Here is a 21,428-nt window from a genome sequence, read left to right on the forward strand (position 1 = left end):
GGGCGGTTTGGTTCGGTTCGATTCATGGTTCGGTTCAGTTTTTTGATTATTTTGCACACCCTGACTAGGACAGCTAGAGTAGAAGAATGATAAATGCAAATGGTTCTACAAATGATTGATGTGGCACTTTGTTCTTTCGGTTTTTCTATCAAGCTTTCATTAAGATCTTAATTACTAGTCTAGGCAATTAGTGGCGACTGCCATCAACTACCATTTTCTCAGTTCTCCATATACCTGCAAGAGTGAAAGTGAGCTACTTACAGATAATTCTTTACACTAGACCAACATTCATTGGAGGCATTTTGTAGTCATTCCATATTATTTTGACATTCCACGCATTGCTTAACGAGTTAATGTTGTTTTTACACTTTCATATTTTACACGACTTAAAATAATACAATTCTGCTTATAACACAAACCTATGGGAATGTTTACCTAAAATATATGAATACGTGTGTTCCAGTATGCTTTTCATTTATCCAACTATCGAGATTCAAATCCTCTATTGAAACTTAGCCAGCGATAATTTTAAGTCAAAATGACAAGATGCAGGGCACGGTATTCACAAAGCTGAAATTTTTGAAGAACCGAACCAAATTAATTTGAAGCAAATTAATTTAAACAGTTTGACTCAAAATCGATTCAGTTCGATTCAAAAACAATTCAGTTCAAAACCAATTCAATTCGGTTCAAAAACGATTCGATTCAATTTGGTATCATCGAGTCAACCCTATTCTGATAAAAAAACTAAAGAAATAAAAAAATTAAACAATAAAAACCAATCTGATTTGAAAACAGTTTGATTCGGTTCTTGAATTAATTTTAAAATCCAACCGGTTCTTTAAAAATCAATTTGGTTCATAAATTAATTTTAAAAATCAGTTATTTTAAGTACAGTTCAATTTAATTCACAGTTCGGTCAGTTTTTTGATTATTTTGCTCATCTATACCCAAATTTGAGTATACCCGTCCCAACTTTCCCAGGAGATAAATAGTTTAACACACCAACTCAAACATTAGGGATGTTATTAGAACTCAAAAAGCCAAACGACAACATAGTTTAGACCAATAGTTCTTAAAGCTTAATACTTTTAGTAATAGTCTAAACACGCTGGAAGGTACGTACAATGCGTCAACCCTTTATTTAGTAGGTAGCTATGGGATGACTTCAATTCACAGAGTAACCATAGGCATTTTGATCACTCATCATCATAACTCTTATGATGATGCTTGTGGTGATGCTTCTTCCTCCCCTCATCGTCATCGTCATCTCCCTGCCATGGTAGGAAAAGATCATAAAATGAAAGCCAATTTGAATAGGAAGAGTTTTATATAGCATGCAAATAAATTTTTTAAAATTCTTGGGGCAGCATTTTATTCTGCTTGCAGAACCTATTAAATGCACATGGTTGGAATGTTGAGACATGGGAAGCACTATATGGATTGCCATACAATTCATAGAAATCCAGATCAATTCAGGTATTTAGTGTACGAGAAAATCTTGGTTCATTAAGAATACAACGAACCACCAAGTCAAAACAATTACTGAAAAGAGAGAAATTTTGTAATAGAAATTCTAAGATTTCATCAAACAGAGGAAAGCCATCTCAAGAAACTATACAGAGAACAAGACATGATGGTAAAATGATCGCAATGTCAGTGGAGATGATATCTATATGGTCTAAAAGATCAAGGCACCTTTTTGGGGTCAAGGCTGGACAATTATCACACTACTAGACTGGGAGTAATCTGGGATTAATCCCGTACCGGTCCGGGTCCCTTTTCCTAGGGGTGCAAACGAGTCAAGTCAAGCTAAACTTTAGCCAAAATGGATTAAGTCTATGTAAAATATTTCAAACCTGACTTGACTTGTTAGCCTGATACAAGTTAATTATAAGCTTGGGCTGGTTTGTTTTTAAAAAAATATAAGAGTCGGCCTGACCTATCAAGTCTTTAAAAATAAAAAATAGATTATGATTATTTTGTTTCTTTTGCATGTTTACGTTGATAAAAAGTAAAAATAGTACAATAGCTGAAGTCACACCACAACCCAAAATAATATTTTATAATAAAAAATATAATATATTATTTTATAAAACAATTAAATATTACATATTAAAAAATATAGACCGGGCCTAAAGGCTTTAAAGGCAAGGCCTTTTAAAATAGGTTTGTGCCTGATTTGTAAATTTGCCTTTTAATGAGCTCAAACTTTACTATTTTTAAAAGCACCTGACAAGCCGCCTAATCCATTTACATCTTTACAACTTTTCTTGGCCAAGTCGCGGGGATATCCAGGAGACTTGACTAACCCCAAAGAAGTAATTAGGGTTAAAAAAAAATAAAAAATCAAGGCACTATCTAAAGGATAAATCATGCAAATAAAATAGCAAACTAAACAATTCATCTCTTTTCTATTATCATGTCTCACATCTGCCAACAAAAACGCTATAAAGAAAAAAAAAAAGTTCTAAAAATTCGATTGATTCCCATATTGCATATTTTCCAATAAAATTCACTTGAATAGTACCTAATTGATTTAAGGGAAAACTTCATTTTCACCTACTATGGTTTTGTGATTTATCATTTGACCCCTTGTGGTTTTAAACTTATCACTTAGACCCATTGTGCTTAAAAAATTTATCATTTAACCCCTCGTGATTTCAAACTTTCACTTAGATACCTTGGGGTTAGAAAAATTTTCACTTAAATCTCTTGTGGTTACAAAAATAAAAATTTTAAAAAATAAAATTTAAAATAAATATTCTCTTTTTTTATTTTATATACTTACCTAATGCATTTAGGGTTTAAAAAATAGTTTTTTTAAAAAAAATCACTTATTTTTATCAAGAAAATAAATTCAAATCAAATATTATTTTATTTTAACTATTTTATACCCGATATCGCTATAAAATTATCTAAAGAAAGTACATATCTTACTTTGATAATACATACTTAATTTGTCTTAAATAATATTTTTTTAATTTCAAATACATTTTAAAAAATTAAGATAATTTATAAATTAATTTCAGAATAAATAACATGAAATATTTTTTAAACCATAAATGCATTCATTACATAAGGATATAAAATAAAAAGAGAGAAAATTTATTTTAAATATTCATTTTTTAAGATATTTATTTTTTAAACAAGGTGTCTAAGTAAAAATTTTTGTAACCAGAAGGAGTGAAAATTTGAAACCATAGGAGGTTGAATAACAAAATATCTCAACACAGTGAGTCTAATTGATAAGTTTAAAACCACAGGGAGTCAAATGATAAATCACAAAACCACAGTGGGTGAAAATGAAGTTTTTCCTTGATTTAATGACACATACTAAACACATATCATTATCATCAAGTCATATTGAAAGTATGTCAAAGGAAAATGAAGAAAACAATCAGTTTTTTTGAATTTACCAATAAAAGTTATCTAATTGTTTTCTTGAGTAGTTTAGACTTGAATTTTATAATTGAGACTCGAATAAACCCTAAACATAGAATCTCCCAAATTGACCAAGTTCAAGTGCTAAGAATGAGATGTTCGGTAAGCCAATATAAGATTCAGAGCCTAAGGCTATGTTTCAATTGATGGAATGAGATGATAACAGGTTCTATTGTTTGGACTTGAAAAAAAATGATGGAATGGAATGGAAGTGTATGGAGTCCATTCCACTCCATACCATCCCACTCCCCCATATTTCATGGTCTTTGCCTTCTATACTTTCTGAGAAATGGTCCCCATTACTGAGAAAGTCAGGCTAGTTTCATTAAAAAAATATAACATGTTTAACTTATATTTGATGAAGTTACATAATGTTTCAGGTCAACCTTATCACCCTGATCCTTCTTTTCACACAGTCATTACAAAATAAATTTGAAAAGCTTCATGACATTTTAGAATGGGGTACCAAGGATCTACGCATATAGTAGTACAACAATGTAATCCTCATATGAACCAGCAGAAACAATGCACTTAAATACGGACATACATAAGGCTTTTGAACTGTAAACAATAAAGCAAACCAAGCTTAAGCATCGCCAAATATATGAAACCAACAAGGTATATATTATACTATTTCAAAACTCATAACATACACAGCAAGCATTTAAGAATTACACTACACCAACCAGTTCAAGCAATAACCACTATAACAATAACTTAAGAACTCAATAATACACACAATTTCAATCAGAGTGAGATACATTGTATGCTAGTGCAAAAAATACCATTTTACTAAAGAATTAAACTAGACCAATGAGTTCAAGAAATGGAGGAAGTACTCACATATTTCTTACGACCATAGCCCTCATCATCATCATCACGCCTTTCAGAGCGGCCATAACCATACTCAACTCCTTGCTGGCTCTCATAGTTACTCTTTCCATAGCTTGGTTTCTCCGCATACTCACTCCTTCCTCCTCCATACCCAACCTGTTCCTCCCCATAGCTGGTCTTCTTCTCACCATACCCGGATCCATATTCCGACCCACCCGTCTCATACTCGGTCTTCCGCCCGTACCCGGGATTCTCCTCACTCCTCCCACCATACCCACCTCCATACTCCGAACCTTCAGTCCTGCGACCATACCCGGATCCGTATTCGGATCCGGGTTCGGGTGCCTCGTACTCCTGCTTTCTCCCACCATACCCGGGTGCGGGCGCCTCGTACTCCTGCTTTCTCCCACCATACCCGGATCCATATTCGGACCCATACTCAGTTTCCTGCTTCCTACCACCATATCCGGATCCATATTCACCCTCCTGCTTCCGACCACCATACCCGGACCCATATTCGGATCCGGGTGCCTCGTACTCCTGCTTCTGACCCCCATACCCGGATCCATATTCAGTTTCCTGCTTCCTACCACCATACCCGGACCCATATTCTGACTCCTCCTTCTTTCCACCATACCCGGATCCATATTCAGATTCCTGCTTCCTCCCACCATACCCGGATCCATATTCCGACCCGGGTGCCTCATACTCCTGTTTCTTCCCATACCCAGATCCATATTCCGATGCGGAATACTCAGACTCAGGCCTCTGGCCAATACCAGACCCATAATCCGAACTGGGCCGATCATAATCGGATCCACCATACCCGGGTCGATTCACACTGGAAGGAGCATCATAACCGGATCCTCCACCTGGGTTGAAACCAGCAGGTGCGGGTCTAGGCTTGGGTCGACCATAGCTGCTATACTCAGTGGCGAGAGCTTCATCAGCATAAGCAGAAGGTTCGGAATACGAAGAGTATTGGGCTCGATCGTAATCGAATGCATCGTCGGAACCGGAGGATCCGATAGGGTAGCAGGTTTCATCGGAGGGAGGGATTGGGCGACCGTAGGTGAGAGCAATGTCGTAACCGCCACCGTAGGGTGTCGGATCGTACTCCTCGAAGTCGTCGACGCTGTCTTCGCCACCACCCCTTGGAAAGAACCCCATTTTTCTTCACGAAACTTGCGAGCTTCTCTCTGTCTCTGTGTCTCTGGTTTTGGGATCACACAATTGAGAACGATGATTCAGGATCTCAAACTGCGTTTTATTTTATTGGGAAAAAAAACAAAACTCCACCGGGCTTCACTAAAACGACATTACACTTATCTGTCGTTTGCTCTCTCGTTATTGTTTTGTGAGGCCTTGCCCAATTATAAGAGTGCATCTGTCTTTGCACTGTTTTTTATTCCATGATTGCAGTTAATCAATCTAATTCTGTTATTTGTATAAAAATGAAGATAAATATTCACAAAAGAACCTTCATCAAATCTTTTCTTATATTGGTGTAACTTATATTTTTAAAGTTGGTTGCGATCTTATTTTTATTTAAGTGCTCTAATTTATTACATATGTGAGTAGTTAAATATATACAAATTAATGATTAAGATTAAATGTAAAATTTTGAATTCTTGTATTTAAATCTTTGTAAGAATAATATACCTCAAGCATAATGATAAAAGGTTAAGATATTTTGCAGCTTGACCTTCTTTGCTATGTGCTTTTTTTCTGAAAAATAATAATAATTACTTTATGAAATAAAAACAGTAAAAAATAAATAGTTTATGAATTTTTGTATTTCCAAAAAGTTTGATATATAAAGAAGAAATAGATTTGATTGAATATAAGACCACTAACCGTACATCATACAGATGTTTTTTCAAAAAAACAAAAGATTTATTTTTGAACCAAATAATAGTAGCTCAGTTAACACATGTATGGATTCGATCCTTTTAGTATTATTTTTGGTAAAAATTTAAAATCGTAATCCTGAATTTGTCCCGAATAGAATTGCCTTCCGATCTTCATTAAAAAAAAAAAAGAATTGCCTCTCATAAAGATGTACCTGTAATTTATTTTAAAAAAATAAATAAAAAATCAGTTTTTGAGAAATGAATGTTGCACAAAAGTGTATAGACATCTCTTAAGAAAGGATGAATTAATGAATTACCAAATTGATTTGATCATTTAATTGTTAATTTTAACTCTAAATCATGAATTCAAGATCAGTCTTTTTAAAAAAAAAATTATACATGTCTTTTTTATTTTTGGTAAACTTTATACATGTCTTCTTTAATTTATTGGTACTAGATATACATTTATTAATTAAACAAATTCAATAATTTTTTATCAATCATCTTTTATTACCTAAATAAGTACATGTAAATAGTTTAATGATGAAATTTTTAATTAATGTGCCCTTTTTAAGAAATGTGTATAATTATTTGATGTGCAAATTATGTAATTATATATGTAAAGGATCATCTTATGTGTAATTTAATATGATTATATTATTTAAGAGAATTTTAACTACATATTAATAAATCAACAGCGATAAGAGATAAAAGAGAAGAAAAGATAGAATACAGAAAAAAAATATGCTAATTTATCTATGAACAGATAAAATTTCTATATATGATCTGATTATCTTAAATTACACCTAAAAAATCCATTATGTGAAGTGTGGAACGCAGTTAGTGGAAGTGTGGAGCTATCAACGAAGTCAATGTGATGTATTCTAATATCTTGTTTCTTACATGATTGGGACATTACAGTTATCTACACTTGTCGGTCCAAACGCTTTTCAAGCTAATTGGGCCAGCCAATTAAATAAGCCCGTTGTTGCCAGTGATTTTTCTAAAAAAATTCTATGTTGGCCCAAGAAAAGTGTGGGGAAGAAAGTTTGTTTTTTGAAAAGTTTGCTAAGTTGTATTTTGCTTCTGAGCATGAATTCAGCATTGGTAGCTAATGTATATATGATAATGAATACTAAAACGCAACTCTATTAGAATAACATGAAAATTGAATGTTATGAAGAAACACAAATCATGTCTACTCAGTCTTGTTCTAAGGATAGTGAACAAACGGAATCATTATGCTTAACTGAATTTGATTGCACTTAGTTACATAACTTTACATAATTACAAAAATAATTTAATATTTTTTATGCTGTAAGAATTAAAATTATCTCTTACATATAATATAAAAATGAATGGAGGTCATATGAGACCATGTGAGGAGAAGAGAAAAAAAATAAAAACATAAATCCAACGTACTTTTTATGTGTGTATATGAGATAAAATTATTTTTATAACATAAGAAACAATAAACTCTTATAAAAAAATAATTTCAAATCATTTTCGTATAACATGTCATTATAATAGACTAAGGCATGAGAACATATCTCCTAAAATAAGTAGAGGGTTTATTGTTTTCTATAATCACGAGATAATTTTATCTCTCTTGTAGATACGAAAATAAATATATCTTGTTTTTTCTCTTTCTCTTTTCTTTTCATAGAATCTTACTCACTTTCATGTGTTATTATATTTGGTTATTTTTATATTAATTTGAAAATTTTATACTAAATTTTAGTATAAACTTACTTTTTAGATAAAATTTTTTAAATATAAATTATTTTACTTTATTCACTTTTGACCAAATTGATTATATAAAGTTAAAAATATTCGAAATTAGTTTACAAAAACATCGTCCTATTATGTATAACATTAACTTAAGATTCTGTCTAAAAGAAACCAAAATTAGACGTTAACTGACCATACATGAATCTCTCCTAGCTTCTTTGTGCGTGTCCTTACCTTTCTTTGCGTTTTGTGTCCGCTACCTACACTCACACTACATAACATAGCAAAGCAACAACGACCCTTTACACTCACGAACACACACACAAGTAACAGTTATTGAGAGTGCAGAGCAACAATGGCAGCTTTTGTATTAACTGTGTCACAGGACGGAACCGGACACTACCGGACGGTGCAGGAAGCCATTGATGCCGTGCCACTCCGAAACTCTCGCCGGACGGTGATCCGGGTGTCGCCGGGAATCTATAAACAGCCAGTGTACGTGGCCAAGACCAAGAATTTCATCACCCTCGTTGGTATGAGCCCAGAGGACACTGTTCTCGCGTGGAACAACACTGCTACCAGAATTGAACACCACCAAGTAGGTGCATTTTTTTTATGTTCTCATCGTTTGGGGAAGTGGGTTAGTGTCAAAATTTAAAATTGTTCATTCTTTGATGGTGGTGGCGGTGGTGATGAGTTTTCTTGTAGGGTTCTCGGGTGGTAGGGACTGGGACCTTTGGTTGTGGTAGCACCATTGTGGAAGGGGAGGACTTTATTGCTGAGAATATTACGTTTGAGAACTCTTCCCCTGAGGTATTGATTGTAAGAGTTTTGTGTTTTTTAGGTGTTAGCAAGTTTCGTTGTTATTGCTTTGCTGGACAAAATGAGCTTATATGCATTTTTTGTTTTGTTTTTAGTACAAAGCTTATATGCATTTAGGTACACAAATTTGATTGTTGGGATCAGCATGTGTGATGGGTCTGACAGGAATTGTTTATCAAGGAGTTTGTTAGAGATAAAATATAAAAATCATCCATGTACTTTTACTTAAAAGCTTAAGCTTTTGGGATAGTTTATTTGCCACGTAATACCAAAGTTATGTAACCAAGTTGTTTAGAATTTGATCCTTGTCGTTCCTATTATTATATAACAAGTTGCATTTGGGCTATTTTGAGATGGTTTATGATAGACTTAACTATATGGAAACTTTCAAATTTTAATACCATTTGTGTTCATAAAAATAAAATAAAATTGGATGATTCCCTTTATAATTTGAAGCCTTTTCTTTTGAGGGGGCTTTGGATTTGCCAATTGCCAAAGATAGAGATTGACGGCTATTTATTCTATTACTGTTTTGGTCCGGCCAGATGGTCCTGCCCAACTAGCTCTAATAGCTGCCTAGCAGGACTACCATCACATGGCAGGTGTACATGTGTCTTCTCACATTTTTTATGCACACATGACCCTTTACACGTCATGGGTCACCCAACCTCACACCTAGTGGGACCCACGAGGATGGAAACAGTTATGACATCACATCTTGCGCACTCGGAGGGAATCTCCAACCTCTTATATAAAGGGACCTCAGCTCCCTCACTAACCATCTTCTTCATTGACTCTCTATTGCTGTTATTCTGCCAAATTCTCACCTCAGCCATAATCGTAGCCCTTAAACACCTCTCTCTTAGCACCTGAAAGCTCTGGTCTATACTATTGCCTCTTTCATCTCCGCCAAATTAGCATACTTCACCTTTTTGGAAAACAGATCCAGATCTTCATACTCTAATTGAGTTCAATTACTAACCAAAGATGTGGTTTTTAATTCATTAGATTATTTGTTATTGTTGATTTTTGCATCAACATCTTAATTAGTATCTTTGTAAACTTTATGCAGACAAATTTTTTTTGACGGGCACAAACCAAATTGTGACAGACCCTATATACTGCTTTTTCCCCCTTGCAGGGCTCAGGGCAAGCAGTGGCAATTAGAGTAACAGCAGATCGATGTGCATTCTATAATTGCAGGTTCCTTGGATGGCAGGTAACTTCACTCTCTTGATGTATTAGTTTACAGGTTCGAGGATTCTTAAAATATTTTATATGGTAATGTATGCATGTTGAATTGCTGAAAAGACTTTGATAACTTTCAGAGAATTCATCTGTGCTTATGAAACTCTTGAAAAATGCATTTGTGTAAGTTATAGTGTGCTTGTATCCTAATAACTGATTGTATAGAAATAATAATATCTTTAATTAACAAGCGGATAAACTTATTTCATGATTATGGTGTAGGACACACTGTATTTACATCGTGGCAAACAGTATCTAAAAGATTGTTATATTGAAGGAAGTGTGGACTTTATTTTTGGTAATAGCACTGCGCTTTTGGAGCATTGTCATATCCACTGCAAGTCTGCAGGGTTCATAACTGCACAGAGCAGAAACTCTCCACAGGAAACAACTGGTTATGTATTCTTGAGGTGTGTGACCATGTCTAGTATTAACGACCTCATTTTTCCATTCACCACTAAAGTTCTTAAAATGTCCAACAAGGAGATAGTTAGTCTTAAAATACCATGTCTAGTATTTTATGTTAGAATTTTATTTTATGGGCAATATTAATTAATTAGTTTTGTATTTAAAATTAATCGGGTTAATGGATATTTCAATATTATTATTGTAACTAGCTCATTGTGATCACATTGAATTGAGCTTCTGGCATCTGTTGTTATTGGGCCTAGTTGGGCAGCAGTGTAGGCTTTAGTGTGACCCTGGTTTTCCATGATGGGTGGACCCAGTGGACACAGACTCTTTTGTTATTAGCTAGGTCCCCTCTCTAGCCTATAAATATTGGAGTTAAGCTCCATAAGCCATCATGCTCCCATCGCTGAGGCTGCCTTTATCGAAATAGGTAATAGAGAGGAAGATCTGGCATGTAGTCCCTTTTCTCTTTCGACTTTGTGATGATCCAATAAGGTACACACAATCCCAACTTTGATTTCATATTGTTTAAGTATTTTATAATCATATACATGATTCAGGGTTAAAATATCTCTATCATTTGGTATCAGAGCCTTATGTATATGATTATAGGATCCATGTTGTTGAATGGAATCAAAGAATTTGGGTTTTTTTTTATGCATTATTTCATGAATTTTTTTTTTGTATTGAATTAAGAAACTTAGGGTTTTGCTCTACACGTCGAAATCTTTACGTTAATATTTACTGAGTTTTTGTTAGCTTCAATTAGCTATCCGACCTAAGTTTGCTATAGCTACAGTACCTTCATTCTAACATTTAAATGGCATCTTCTTCTACGTTGTTAACCCTTTATATTTCATTTTGTTGGGTTATTTAAAATACTTTGCGATAAAACATGGTTGCATGTGCTTGTTAGTGAGATTAAACTTCTCATTATTGTTTTCACTTTTTTGTTAGTCTGTCGTTTTTACATTTTTTATTTTATTTTTAGTGAATTGTCGTTTTACCATTTGTCTTGCGGTATACTTTGTTAGCTATGAGATCTTTATTTTTATTTGTCTATGGCGTACGGAAGTAACGTAGAAGAGAATGAAATGGATTAATAAATTTTAGAAATATGGAATTCCCTATAAATTACGTTCAAGCTATCGGTATCCAGAAATTGGAGAAGGAAGACCTATAATAAGGTAGCTGGTGTATCTGCAGTATTATGTTAGTGGTTGGTTTTCTGTTACTTTGACAAGTTGATTTATTTATTTATTTTATTCAAAACTTTTGAAGAAGTCCACGGAAGTTTTGTAGTGAAAATTTGTTTGTTTGTTATAATATAATGTTCCATTTTTTAAGTTACGATTTTCAAGGCAAATTTCTGTTTACTTGAAATGTTTATTTGTTTTATCAGTTCCGATTTTCAAAGGCATGATTAAATATTTTACCGTTTGAACATATACATCTATTAGTGCCAAAATAATAGATGATCCAGGGTATCAAAATTTGGTATTTGTCTTATTATATTAAATGTTGTGTCATGGCCATAACTGTTACATACTTTTTCGTGATATTTGTTGCATGATATCAGTTACTTGAAGTAATATTCCGTGGAACATAACCATTAGTGTTTTGTTTAGTGGTTTTACTGTAAACCCATGATATTAACTTGTATGTTAGTGTATATATAGTATCACTATTACTGTTCCGCTTTTCCGTTTTTTGTTTTGCCAATTCCGATTTTCAAGGCACGGTTTTTTATTTCAACAGAAACTTCTTGTTATATAAATAAATTAACAGATTATTATATTATTTTAACAAGAAACGATTTTTTCGGTATTTTACACTCAGGGAATTGAACCAGACGTGAAATATTTCTATTCATATATTTCTAATGACATATCACTGTTCATATACCTTCTAGATAACCTTCATCGTGATATAATACTACTGTTCTTTTTTTTACCGTTTGAATGACATATGACAATAGATATCTTGATCAATGACATATAACAATAGATATCGAGTTATTATATTGTTATTATAGTTGGTATAGGGATGTTATATTTGGTATATTGTTATTGAGAAATACAAGTGTTATGTTATTATATTGTTACTGTTCATATACCCTCTGTCCACAGTACCGTTTCGGGATGTTACATATGATATTGTTATTATATTTGGTATATATATATATATATATATATATATATATATATATATATTTTAGGATATATCTATTCTGTTAGATATATATATTTTTACCGTGATATTTTTTGTTGTTGACTGATTCAATTTAGTAGATATACTTCTTGAATCGCATCGTCATATTTGTTTGAAAAAGATATATCTTACTGGTGTCTAATAAATATATCAATTCCGATTTTATCGATTCCGATTTTTAAGAAGATTGTAAGTTTGTAACAATAAGATATATCTTATCTTTTGCTTCCAGTAAAATCAAATGGGTTTGCAGTAACGGATTCAAATGTGCGAAGATTAATAAGCTTCAACAATAAAATTGGTTTTATATTGTTCCTATTATTATATTATTGAGTAGCATATCCACGTTGTATTTTAAATATACGCTGCATATATTATTTGAATGGGACACGTTACAGTGTTATATGCCTTCTTCATAAAGGTCCAGCCATAATTTCATGAATAGTTTAAGTCTTCAATTTATTATTACTGCAAGTTTCCCTAGTGGCTAGTTGGTTTATTGTTGTGTTTGATAAACTCAAGAGTACTTGATTCGAAATTTGTGTAAAGGCTTTTCTCAACCTGGATTTCAAGCCACGTGAATCGTGTAGATCATTAGTTTTTTTTTTTTTTTTCTGTTGTTTTTCGAGCTGTTTCGTACAAACCGTTTACAATATATCAGTTCCGCTTTGTTAAGAATATATTGTTCCGATTTATTTTGTTTTTTATTTATTTATTTTCACGATTACAAGTGTATTTGTTATCGTGGGCACGATTTACAAATTTACCAGTTCCGTATTTTATTAAAAATATTTGTTATCGTGGGCAGATTTACTGTTTATTTGTTATCCAACAGAAATATTACTCAAAGAATATCAGTTCCGGTTTTTTAGTCAGTTCTGATTTATATAATAATTATTATTCAAATCGTTTCAGTTATATATCTCATAGATATATCTATTATTGTACCATGCGCTAATGGATGACAATTTTATTTTTTATCTTTTTGGTCAAACATGTTCTATTATTGACAATTTTTTTTTAGTCAAACATGTTCTATTATTTTACAGCATTTTGTATTACGTGTATATATAATGGTTATATCCCACCATAACCATAGAGCAATGTTGGATACACTTGTAATGATTATAATTATTGACGTCCAGTATATATACACTGCTCTTGTTCTATTCATGTTCGCTATAAATGTTTGATTAAAAAATATATATTTCCTGTACTTACAACATGTATAAAGTCTAACAGAATGGGGCTTACAACCTCATGACCCACTATTTAGATATATATATATTTTTACAGTTTTTATTTATTTATTCAAAATCTGTAAAATATTATTTGGATACACAATTTTAATAATTGTAGTTGACAATGAGTGGAATTCTTCTTGATTGACAAATGCTATAATTTTTAGAAACACATGTTGAAGAAGTGTTTCATATTGTTTGAGCATGTTTGGTTCAGCAGTTATTATTACGGTTGAAAATCCTAGATTCCTAGTTGAAAATTTCAATATTGTTATTGAAAGATATTTAAAAATCATGGTTGCAGTTTCCATCTTTTACTGTTTAAATTTTGTTGTTGTTTAGATTCTTTATATTACATAGGCCTCCAATATTGTTACGATTTTGATATATCTAAAAAGATATTTTTGTGCTGGCCTTCAGTATTGTTACGATATTTTTTATTTTTTATGGGAAAAGATTTTTTTTTGAGTTCATCTACCACCAATCTAATTAATTTGAGATAAAGATGTAATTGATGTTGATGTTATGAGTGTAAGTTATGGGTATACTATATCATCATACTTTATATTTAGAATCAAACCTTAATTTTGGGGGCTAAGTTCATCTTCTTTGTGGCCTTGATTTGTGCACAGATCTATAAGAATGTATGTTTCCTATGTGCACTAATGTCAAAAATTGGCTTAGAATTTGAATACATTGTAACGATAGGAAAATGATAGAGTTTTAATCTATTCCTATCCAATATTTCTAATATTATAATATTACGCGATACATTCAATGTTAATATACATGTGGTATTATTACTTAAGTTGCTCTCGGTGCACAATTTTAAAGTTGTGTTTGATATTGAATGAGAATTTTTTTTGGATTATTTTAGAAACACATTGGAAAAGTGTTTCATGTTGTTTGAGCATGTTTGGTTCATAAGATATTATTGTTGTTTAATAATTATTATATGTTAATTATCTGCCCAAAGGAGATTTTTAATATATAATAATAAATTACATGAAGATAAATATTATTGATGGGAATATCTAATTGAAAATTATTTATCTGTCCAAAGGGGATAAATTTTTTGAAAATTAAATATGATGCATTTATGTTGGAATTAAGGAGATATATAATTTATAAAATTTATCTGCCCAAAGGGGATAAATTTTAGACAATTGTATATAATTTTCTCCGTTGTTAAATCTTCATGTGATGAAAAATAATTATATATTATATACTCTGCCCAAAGGGGAGTCTATGATATTTAATTATTTTTGTTATTGCTCATGATTAATTTATTACATTATGTGTATAACTTTTGGTGATAAAGATTAACTTGTGTTAAATTCTATCAATTATGAATTTTATTTTATTTTTGGGTATATTTTGGTGCAAAATGTATTGAGAAATTAGCTCTCATTTGATATTGTTGTATAATTTTGTACTCTCAACCTGTGTTGCATGTTGTAATATTTTGTTTATTGGATTGTATGCTTTCGCTTGAATTGTTTACATACAAAAAAATTATTGAGGAGTGCTTCTAGTTATTTCATGCAATTTCCTGCCCAAAGGGGGTTATTGTGTGTTTTAATTGGAAGCTTAACTGTAATAAAATTATTGGAGGTGCATTGGTCTAGGTGATCTATCTGCCCAAAGGGGACAGATCTCTGAAGCCAGTGTATGCTCATTAATTGATTCATCTACATGAAAGTAAGTGGGAGTAAATATATTTTCTTAGTACTTTATGTAAATGACATTTTATTTGCTAGTAAGATGTTGATTTATTGAATAAAACAATAGCCTTTTATCTAAAAGCTTTGAAAAGAAAGACCTTAGAGTAGCTTCTTTTGTATATAGAACACGAGTTCTTTAGAATCTTTTGATTCCCTTAATTAGTGGGAGTAATACTCAATGCTTGCTTTTGAATATTTTAGATTTTTTTGATTCCTTTGGTTAGTGGGAGTCATATTCAGTTTGTTTCTTTTCTATGCAAACTGATAATTATTTTGTGATATTTGTTAGAATTTACGTAATTGATGATGATCATCATTATTATTATTTCTCCTGTCGACTAAGAAATATATGTATGGAATAATATCTTTAAGCATGATGTGAGCTTAAAGGTGATTGGATGTCACAAATTTTGAGATCTCATGTTGTACTATGACATACTGGCTTATTTAAGCAAAGCAATTTCATGTTGTTTAGAAATTGCGGTGATGCGATTTCATATTGTTGAGAAATCGTATCAAGAAGTGCAATTTCATGTTGTTTAGAAATTGTGGTAATGCAATTTCATGTTGTTGAGAAGTTGCATTACAGAGTGTAATTTCATGTTGCTTGGAAATTGCACTAATGTAATTTCATGTTGTTGAGAAATTACATTGAGGACCGATAAGAATTAGTGTGTCACATTGTTGATCACATTTTGGCACTAATTCTTACTACACTACTAGGCCTTGATTCATGAAGATATAATACTCATTGTATGTGAGTATGGAAGGTCATATGCTATGATATTTTCGGTATATTGATCGCCATATTCCTATGAGGAGATTATCTTGGATTGAATTGTGTTGAGATGCTGAAATTGGAATATTGTTTTTCAAAATTGTGGCCACGTAAAATTATTTTTTAGTTATTTACCCGATAGAGTCGTTTTCGAAATAAAATGATTTTCAAAATAATATTAAATTAATTAATATAGCCCAAGTGGGAGAATGTTAGAATTTTATTTTATGGGCAATATTAATTAATTAGTTTTGTATTTAAAATTAATCGGGTTAATGGATATTTCAATATTATTATTGTAACTAGCTCATTGTGATCACATTGAATTGAGCTTCTGGCATCTGTTGTTATTGGGCCTAGTTGGGCAGTAGTGTAGGCTTTAGTGTGACCCTGGTTTTCCATGATGGGTGGACCCAGTGGACACAGACTCTTTTGTTATTAGCTAGGTCCCCTCTCTAGCCTATAAATATTGGAGTTAAGCTCCATAAGCCATCATGCTCCCATCGCTGAGGCTGCCTTTATCGAAATAGGTAATAGAGAGGAAGATCTGGCATGTAGTCCCTTTTCTCTTTCGACTTTGTGATGATCCAATAAGGTACACACAATCCCAACTTTGATTTCATATTGTTTAAGTATTTTATAATCATATACATGATTCAGGGTTAAAATATCTCTATCATTTTAATCATCATCATGTTTTCCATACAACCATGTGAATTTTGTTTTAACTTCGATATATGATGGGGGAGAAAATTAGTGATTTCTGCTTTGTTTTCCTGATTTCCAAGGCAGCATTTCTTCGATATTGTAGCATGACTGCAAATGCTTAGAAGTGCGAGAAATATGGATTCAGGAATGAACTCAACTTTTCATCGGAATCAATAGGATTTTCATTAGACAAGAATTAACTCAAAAAAAAACCCATGATTTTAAGCAAGAATCAGCTTCATGTTTGGACCGATCTTATAAGAAGTCTATGAATTAATATTGGAAATCTTAGAACATTCAATTTTTAGAGTAAGCAAAAACTTACTGAGGAGAAGAGAAACAACTGCATGAGTAGGGATAAAAATTTTAGAATCTCATACTAATTTCTCTGTATCAACTGCCATATTTTTTTTATTTGTTTGATGTGTCAATTATTCTGTTCCAAGTCCTTTGAGACTTGAAACTGAATTACCCATGGATGCTAATTATTGATTATGAATAAACATACTTTTATTCGTTTGAAATTGGTTTACAAATGGTTGTACTCCTCTTCATTCATAAAACTTTCTTTGTGTTCTGGACCATTTGGTTTCTAACATTATATGTATTTTACATGCAAATGGTTTCTGGTGTCATTGCAGATGTGTTATCACAGGTAATGGAGGAACTTCATATGCATATCTTGGAAGACCATGGGGGCCTTTTGGAAGAGTGTTCTTTGCATTCACTTATATGGATCAATGTATAAAGCCTGTTGGCTGGAACAATTGGGGGAAGATTGAGAATGAAAGAAGTGCTTGCTTTTATGAATACAGGTACTTTGAATAGTTCTTTGTATGAAATAGTTTTAGCTATTACTTATATTGGCTTTATTAATTTCATGTCGTAGGAGAGTAGTTATCTCCTACCATAGACACAATTATAGATGGAGTCCACTCACTTATACATCAACGTCAACAACACCTTTATCCTAAATTAATTGGGGTCGGTGGTAGATAAACCCACATGAAAGATACAAAACGGTTCCACTCACTTATAAAAAATAAAAATTGAGTTACACGGAAATTGATGGGTGTGTAAGAAAAAGAGCCACCACTGAGTAATTTTTCCCTCCTTATATATGGCATAAATCTTTTTCTCATCAAATTAATGGATCTGAGTACAACCAGTACAGGTGTACGTAGGTTGAGTTCAGATAGTGAACTACAACATATATTAAAAAAAAAAATATTACGTTACCAAAGATTAAGAAAACCATAATGCAACATATTCTACTAATAACATGACGTGAATATGACAAGGTTGCTACTTCTTCCAAGTGTATGTACTATTGCTGGAGGCAGAAAAAACCAACTAGGATTTCTAAGCCTATTTATATTCTCCTTCTAAATAAAGTGCTTTGCAACGAGTGTGATAAGAAGGATATATATATATAGTTAAATAATGCTGGACGTAATCCACGTTGGATGAATCAGGGTAAATCTGTATCTTCATTCTTTTTTCCCTTCTCTATTTTCACTTTTGTGTCCAGGTTTCATTCCTTGAAATAATTTTTACCTGCCTTCAATGCAAAATTGTTGTTTATTGAGTTCAAGAAGTTTGGAGTAATGGTATCAAAAGCACAGGTGTTTTGGACCGGGTTGCTGTCCATCTGAACGGGTAAAATGGGCTAGAGAATTAATGAATGAAGAAGCAGAAAAGTTTCTGATGCATGGCTTCATTGACCCAGAACCAAAGAGACCTTGGCTTGCTCAAAGAATGGCCTTGAGGATTCCATATTCTGCTTAGAAATTGTTGAGGACAATTGATGAGAATGTCCCTCACAGTTAATCACGTAGCTTGTGTGCTTAATGTCATGTCTATCAGCATAAGAAAATATGCCAAATTTGTATATCTATATCAAGGGCTTGTCATGAATAAAAAATATTACCTACGAGATTATTTTTCATTTAATAGCAATATGAAATGTTGCACCCATATGATGTACCACTTCTTGCACTATTCCCAAGATTGGAAAAGTTACCAAGAAAATGTATATCCTAAGGTTCCAATTTATTGGTAAAAAATATGCATGTCTCTTCTTAATTTGTTTATTTAAATATAGGTAAATGATATAATACAATACTTTTATTTAATGTATTAAATCGTTCTATTCCTTAATTGCAGTATTTATTTACTTTTTTATGTTTTAGATCAACAGGCCATATGTTCATAAAAGGAAAAAAAACTGTATAATTAAGAAATAAAAGATAATGGAATTATATCAATAATATGTTAAACTTGTACTTTTATTATTACTCAAAGCAAAGGGAAATGAATTTATTAAGGGATAGAATGCCTATTCTTCCTATTCCTTTTAAACACTATTAGATCACAATCTCAAGATGAGAGAGATATACTCAAAGTTAGTTGAGATTGTGAACTAATAGTATTGGAGAGGAGTAGGTAGAATAGGCATTAAAAAATAAAGTCATAATATTGTATCATGTTTATCCTTGTATCTTTATTTTCAAAGCTGATGAATACCTTAACCCCTTCCTCCTTCCAACCCCTTTCACATCCTCTTTTCAATAAGATTCTTCAAACCAATAAGATGTCTGATGTATGGAGAAAAAATATAGTTGTGTCTGTTTACAAAAATAAGGGAGATATTCAGAATTGTTCTAATTATAAAGGCATTAAGCTTATGACCCGTATTATGGAGTTGCGGGATAGAGTTATTGAGCATCATTTGATGAGAGAGACTAAGGTCTCTGTAAATCAATTTGGATTTATACCGGAAAGATGTACCATGGAAGCCATTTTCTCTTATGAGACAATTAATGGAATGATATCAAGAAAAGAAGGACTTACATATGGTGTTTATAGATTTTGAGAAGCCATATGATAGGGTTCAAAGAAAGGTTCTATAGGGTGTTCACAAGAAGAAAAAAGTACTATCAAAGTATGTAAAAGCAATTAAGGGTATGTATGATGGTGCTACTACATGTGTGAAGGCTTGTAATGGAACATGAAGTTATTTTCCTATCACGGTAGGTGTACTAGGGGTGTTCGCGGTCTGGATTGGATCGGTTTTGGAAACAAAAATCATCCGATCCAATCCCTTCGGTTTGATCACATAATCATCCATTCGGTTTGGACTTTTTTTCAAATCCGATCCGATCCAATCCAATTTTTTTTTTGGTTTGGATTGGATTGGTTTTCGATTTTTTGAAAATTCTAAAATTTGTTTCTTGATTATTGCTCAAATAACATCTTTTGTATATATTGGCTTTGGAATTTTATTTTTTTTAAATACAAAAGTATCATTAAACGATAATATAGATTTTTTTTTTGGACAATAAGATATGAAGCTCTACATATATAAAATTTTGTTGATGAGACGTGACTAGATTTTTTCTTGAGTTTAGTTGATGGGTTAATGGGTCTTTAAGTTTAGAAATTTTTTAACTATGATGGGAGAAAGACCCAAGTAGGTAGAGAAAAATTAATATATTGGATCGGTTTGGATTGGATCGATTTTCATCTACCAATCCAAAAATCGATCCAATCCAATTAAAATTTGCGGGTTTTTTTCGGTTTTCGGTTTTTCAGTTTTCGGTTTATTTGATTTTCGGTTTTTCGGTTCGGTTACTGCGGTTTGAATCGGTTTGGATCGGTTGATGAACACCCCTAAGGTGTACACCAAGGTTCTGCTCTAAGTCAGTACCTCTTTGCTCTAGTTATGGATGAACTAATAAAAGATATTCAAGAGAAAGTGTCATGGTGTATACTTTTTGCAAATGATATTATGCTTATTGATGAGACCAAGGATGATATTAATAGAAAACTAGAATTATGGAGAAGCACGTTGGAGTCTAAAGGATTTACGTTAAGCTGCAGCAAGACTGAGTATGTGAAATGTGAGTTTTCTTTGGAAAGAGATGGAGATCAAGATTTCGTGCATCTGCTTGGACAAGAGGTACTCAAGAAAGATGATTTCAAATATCTGAGATCAGTTTTGCTAAAAGATAGAGAAATTGATGAGGATGTAAATCATAGAATCAAAGCTAGGTGGATGAAATGACGTAGTGGATCAAAATTTTTATGTGACAACAAAATTTCCTATAGGCCGCAAAAGGAAAATTATACAAAACAGCAGTAAGACTTGCAATGTTATATGGAGCTAAATGTTAGTAAGCACTTAGGCAACATAAGCATAAAATGGGAGTGACAAGAATGAGGATGTTAAGATGGATGCGTGGTTATACGAGAATGGATAAGATAAGAAATGAAGATATTCGACAAAAGATAGGAGTAATACCAGTAGCTGAAAAGATCGGAGAATATAGATTGAAGTGGTTTGAATACGTAATGAGAACCCTCTGATTGTTCCCGGAAGTACAAAAGTTTGTTACCAAAAGCTTGACACAAAGAGAGGAAG

The 21,428-nt window shown here is 32.3% G+C and overlaps 2 protein-coding genes across 2 annotated transcripts; one reads left to right on the plus strand and one right to left on the minus strand.

Annotated features, from left to right (window-relative positions):
• Nucleotides 1–993: 993 nt before the first annotated feature.
• Nucleotides 994–5,531, minus strand: LOC133305993 (uncharacterized protein At5g39570-like). Its single transcript, XM_061506257.1, has 2 exons — nucleotides 4,288–5,531; nucleotides 994–1,274 (listed from the first exon to the last, which is right to left on the minus strand). Exons 1-2 carry the CDS (start codon nucleotides 5,446–5,448, stop codon nucleotides 1,200–1,202), a joined length of 1,236 nt encoding a protein of 411 aa, XP_061362241.1. The 5' UTR covers nucleotides 5,449–5,531; the 3' UTR covers nucleotides 994–1,199.
• A 2,686-nt stretch (nucleotides 5,532–8,217) lies between these two features.
• On the plus strand, nucleotides 8,218–18,936 carry LOC133306005 (pectinesterase 31-like). Its single transcript, XM_061506267.1, has 6 exons — nucleotides 8,218–8,460; nucleotides 8,571–8,675; nucleotides 9,826–9,903; nucleotides 10,155–10,342; nucleotides 17,647–17,820; nucleotides 18,631–18,936. Exons 1-6 carry the CDS (start codon nucleotides 8,218–8,220, stop codon nucleotides 18,791–18,793), a joined length of 951 nt encoding a protein of 316 aa, XP_061362251.1. The 3' UTR covers nucleotides 18,794–18,936.
• The last annotated feature ends 2,492 nt before the right edge of the window (nucleotides 18,937–21,428 follow it).

Source organism: Gastrolobium bilobum, unplaced genomic scaffold (assembly GCF_033153095.1).
Source record: "Gastrolobium bilobum isolate Gb01-03AN ecotype WA unplaced genomic scaffold, APGP_CSIRO_Gbil_v1 utg36576, whole genome shotgun sequence".
NCBI lineage: Eukaryota > Viridiplantae > Streptophyta > Magnoliopsida > Fabales > Fabaceae > Gastrolobium > Gastrolobium bilobum.

Coding starts and splice junctions, on each gene's coding strand:
- LOC133305993 (XM_061506257.1), bottom strand. CDS start 5,448: ATGGGGTTCTTTCCAAGGGGTGGTGGCGAAGACAGCGTCGACGACTTC. Junction 1,275..4,287: donor GCTATGGTCGTAAGAAATAT/GTGAGTACTTCC, acceptor CTACCATGGCAG/GGAGATGACGATGACGATGA.
- LOC133306005 (XM_061506267.1), top strand. CDS start 8,218: ATGGCAGCTTTTGTATTAACTGTGTCACAGGACGGAACCGGACACTAC. Junction 8,676..9,825: donor TTGAGAACTCTTCCCCTGAG/GTATTGATTGTA, acceptor TCCCCCTTGCAG/GGCTCAGGGCAAGCAGTGGC. Junction 10,343..17,646: donor ACTGGTTATGTATTCTTGAG/GTGTGTGACCAT, acceptor GTGTCATTGCAG/ATGTGTTATCACAGGTAATG.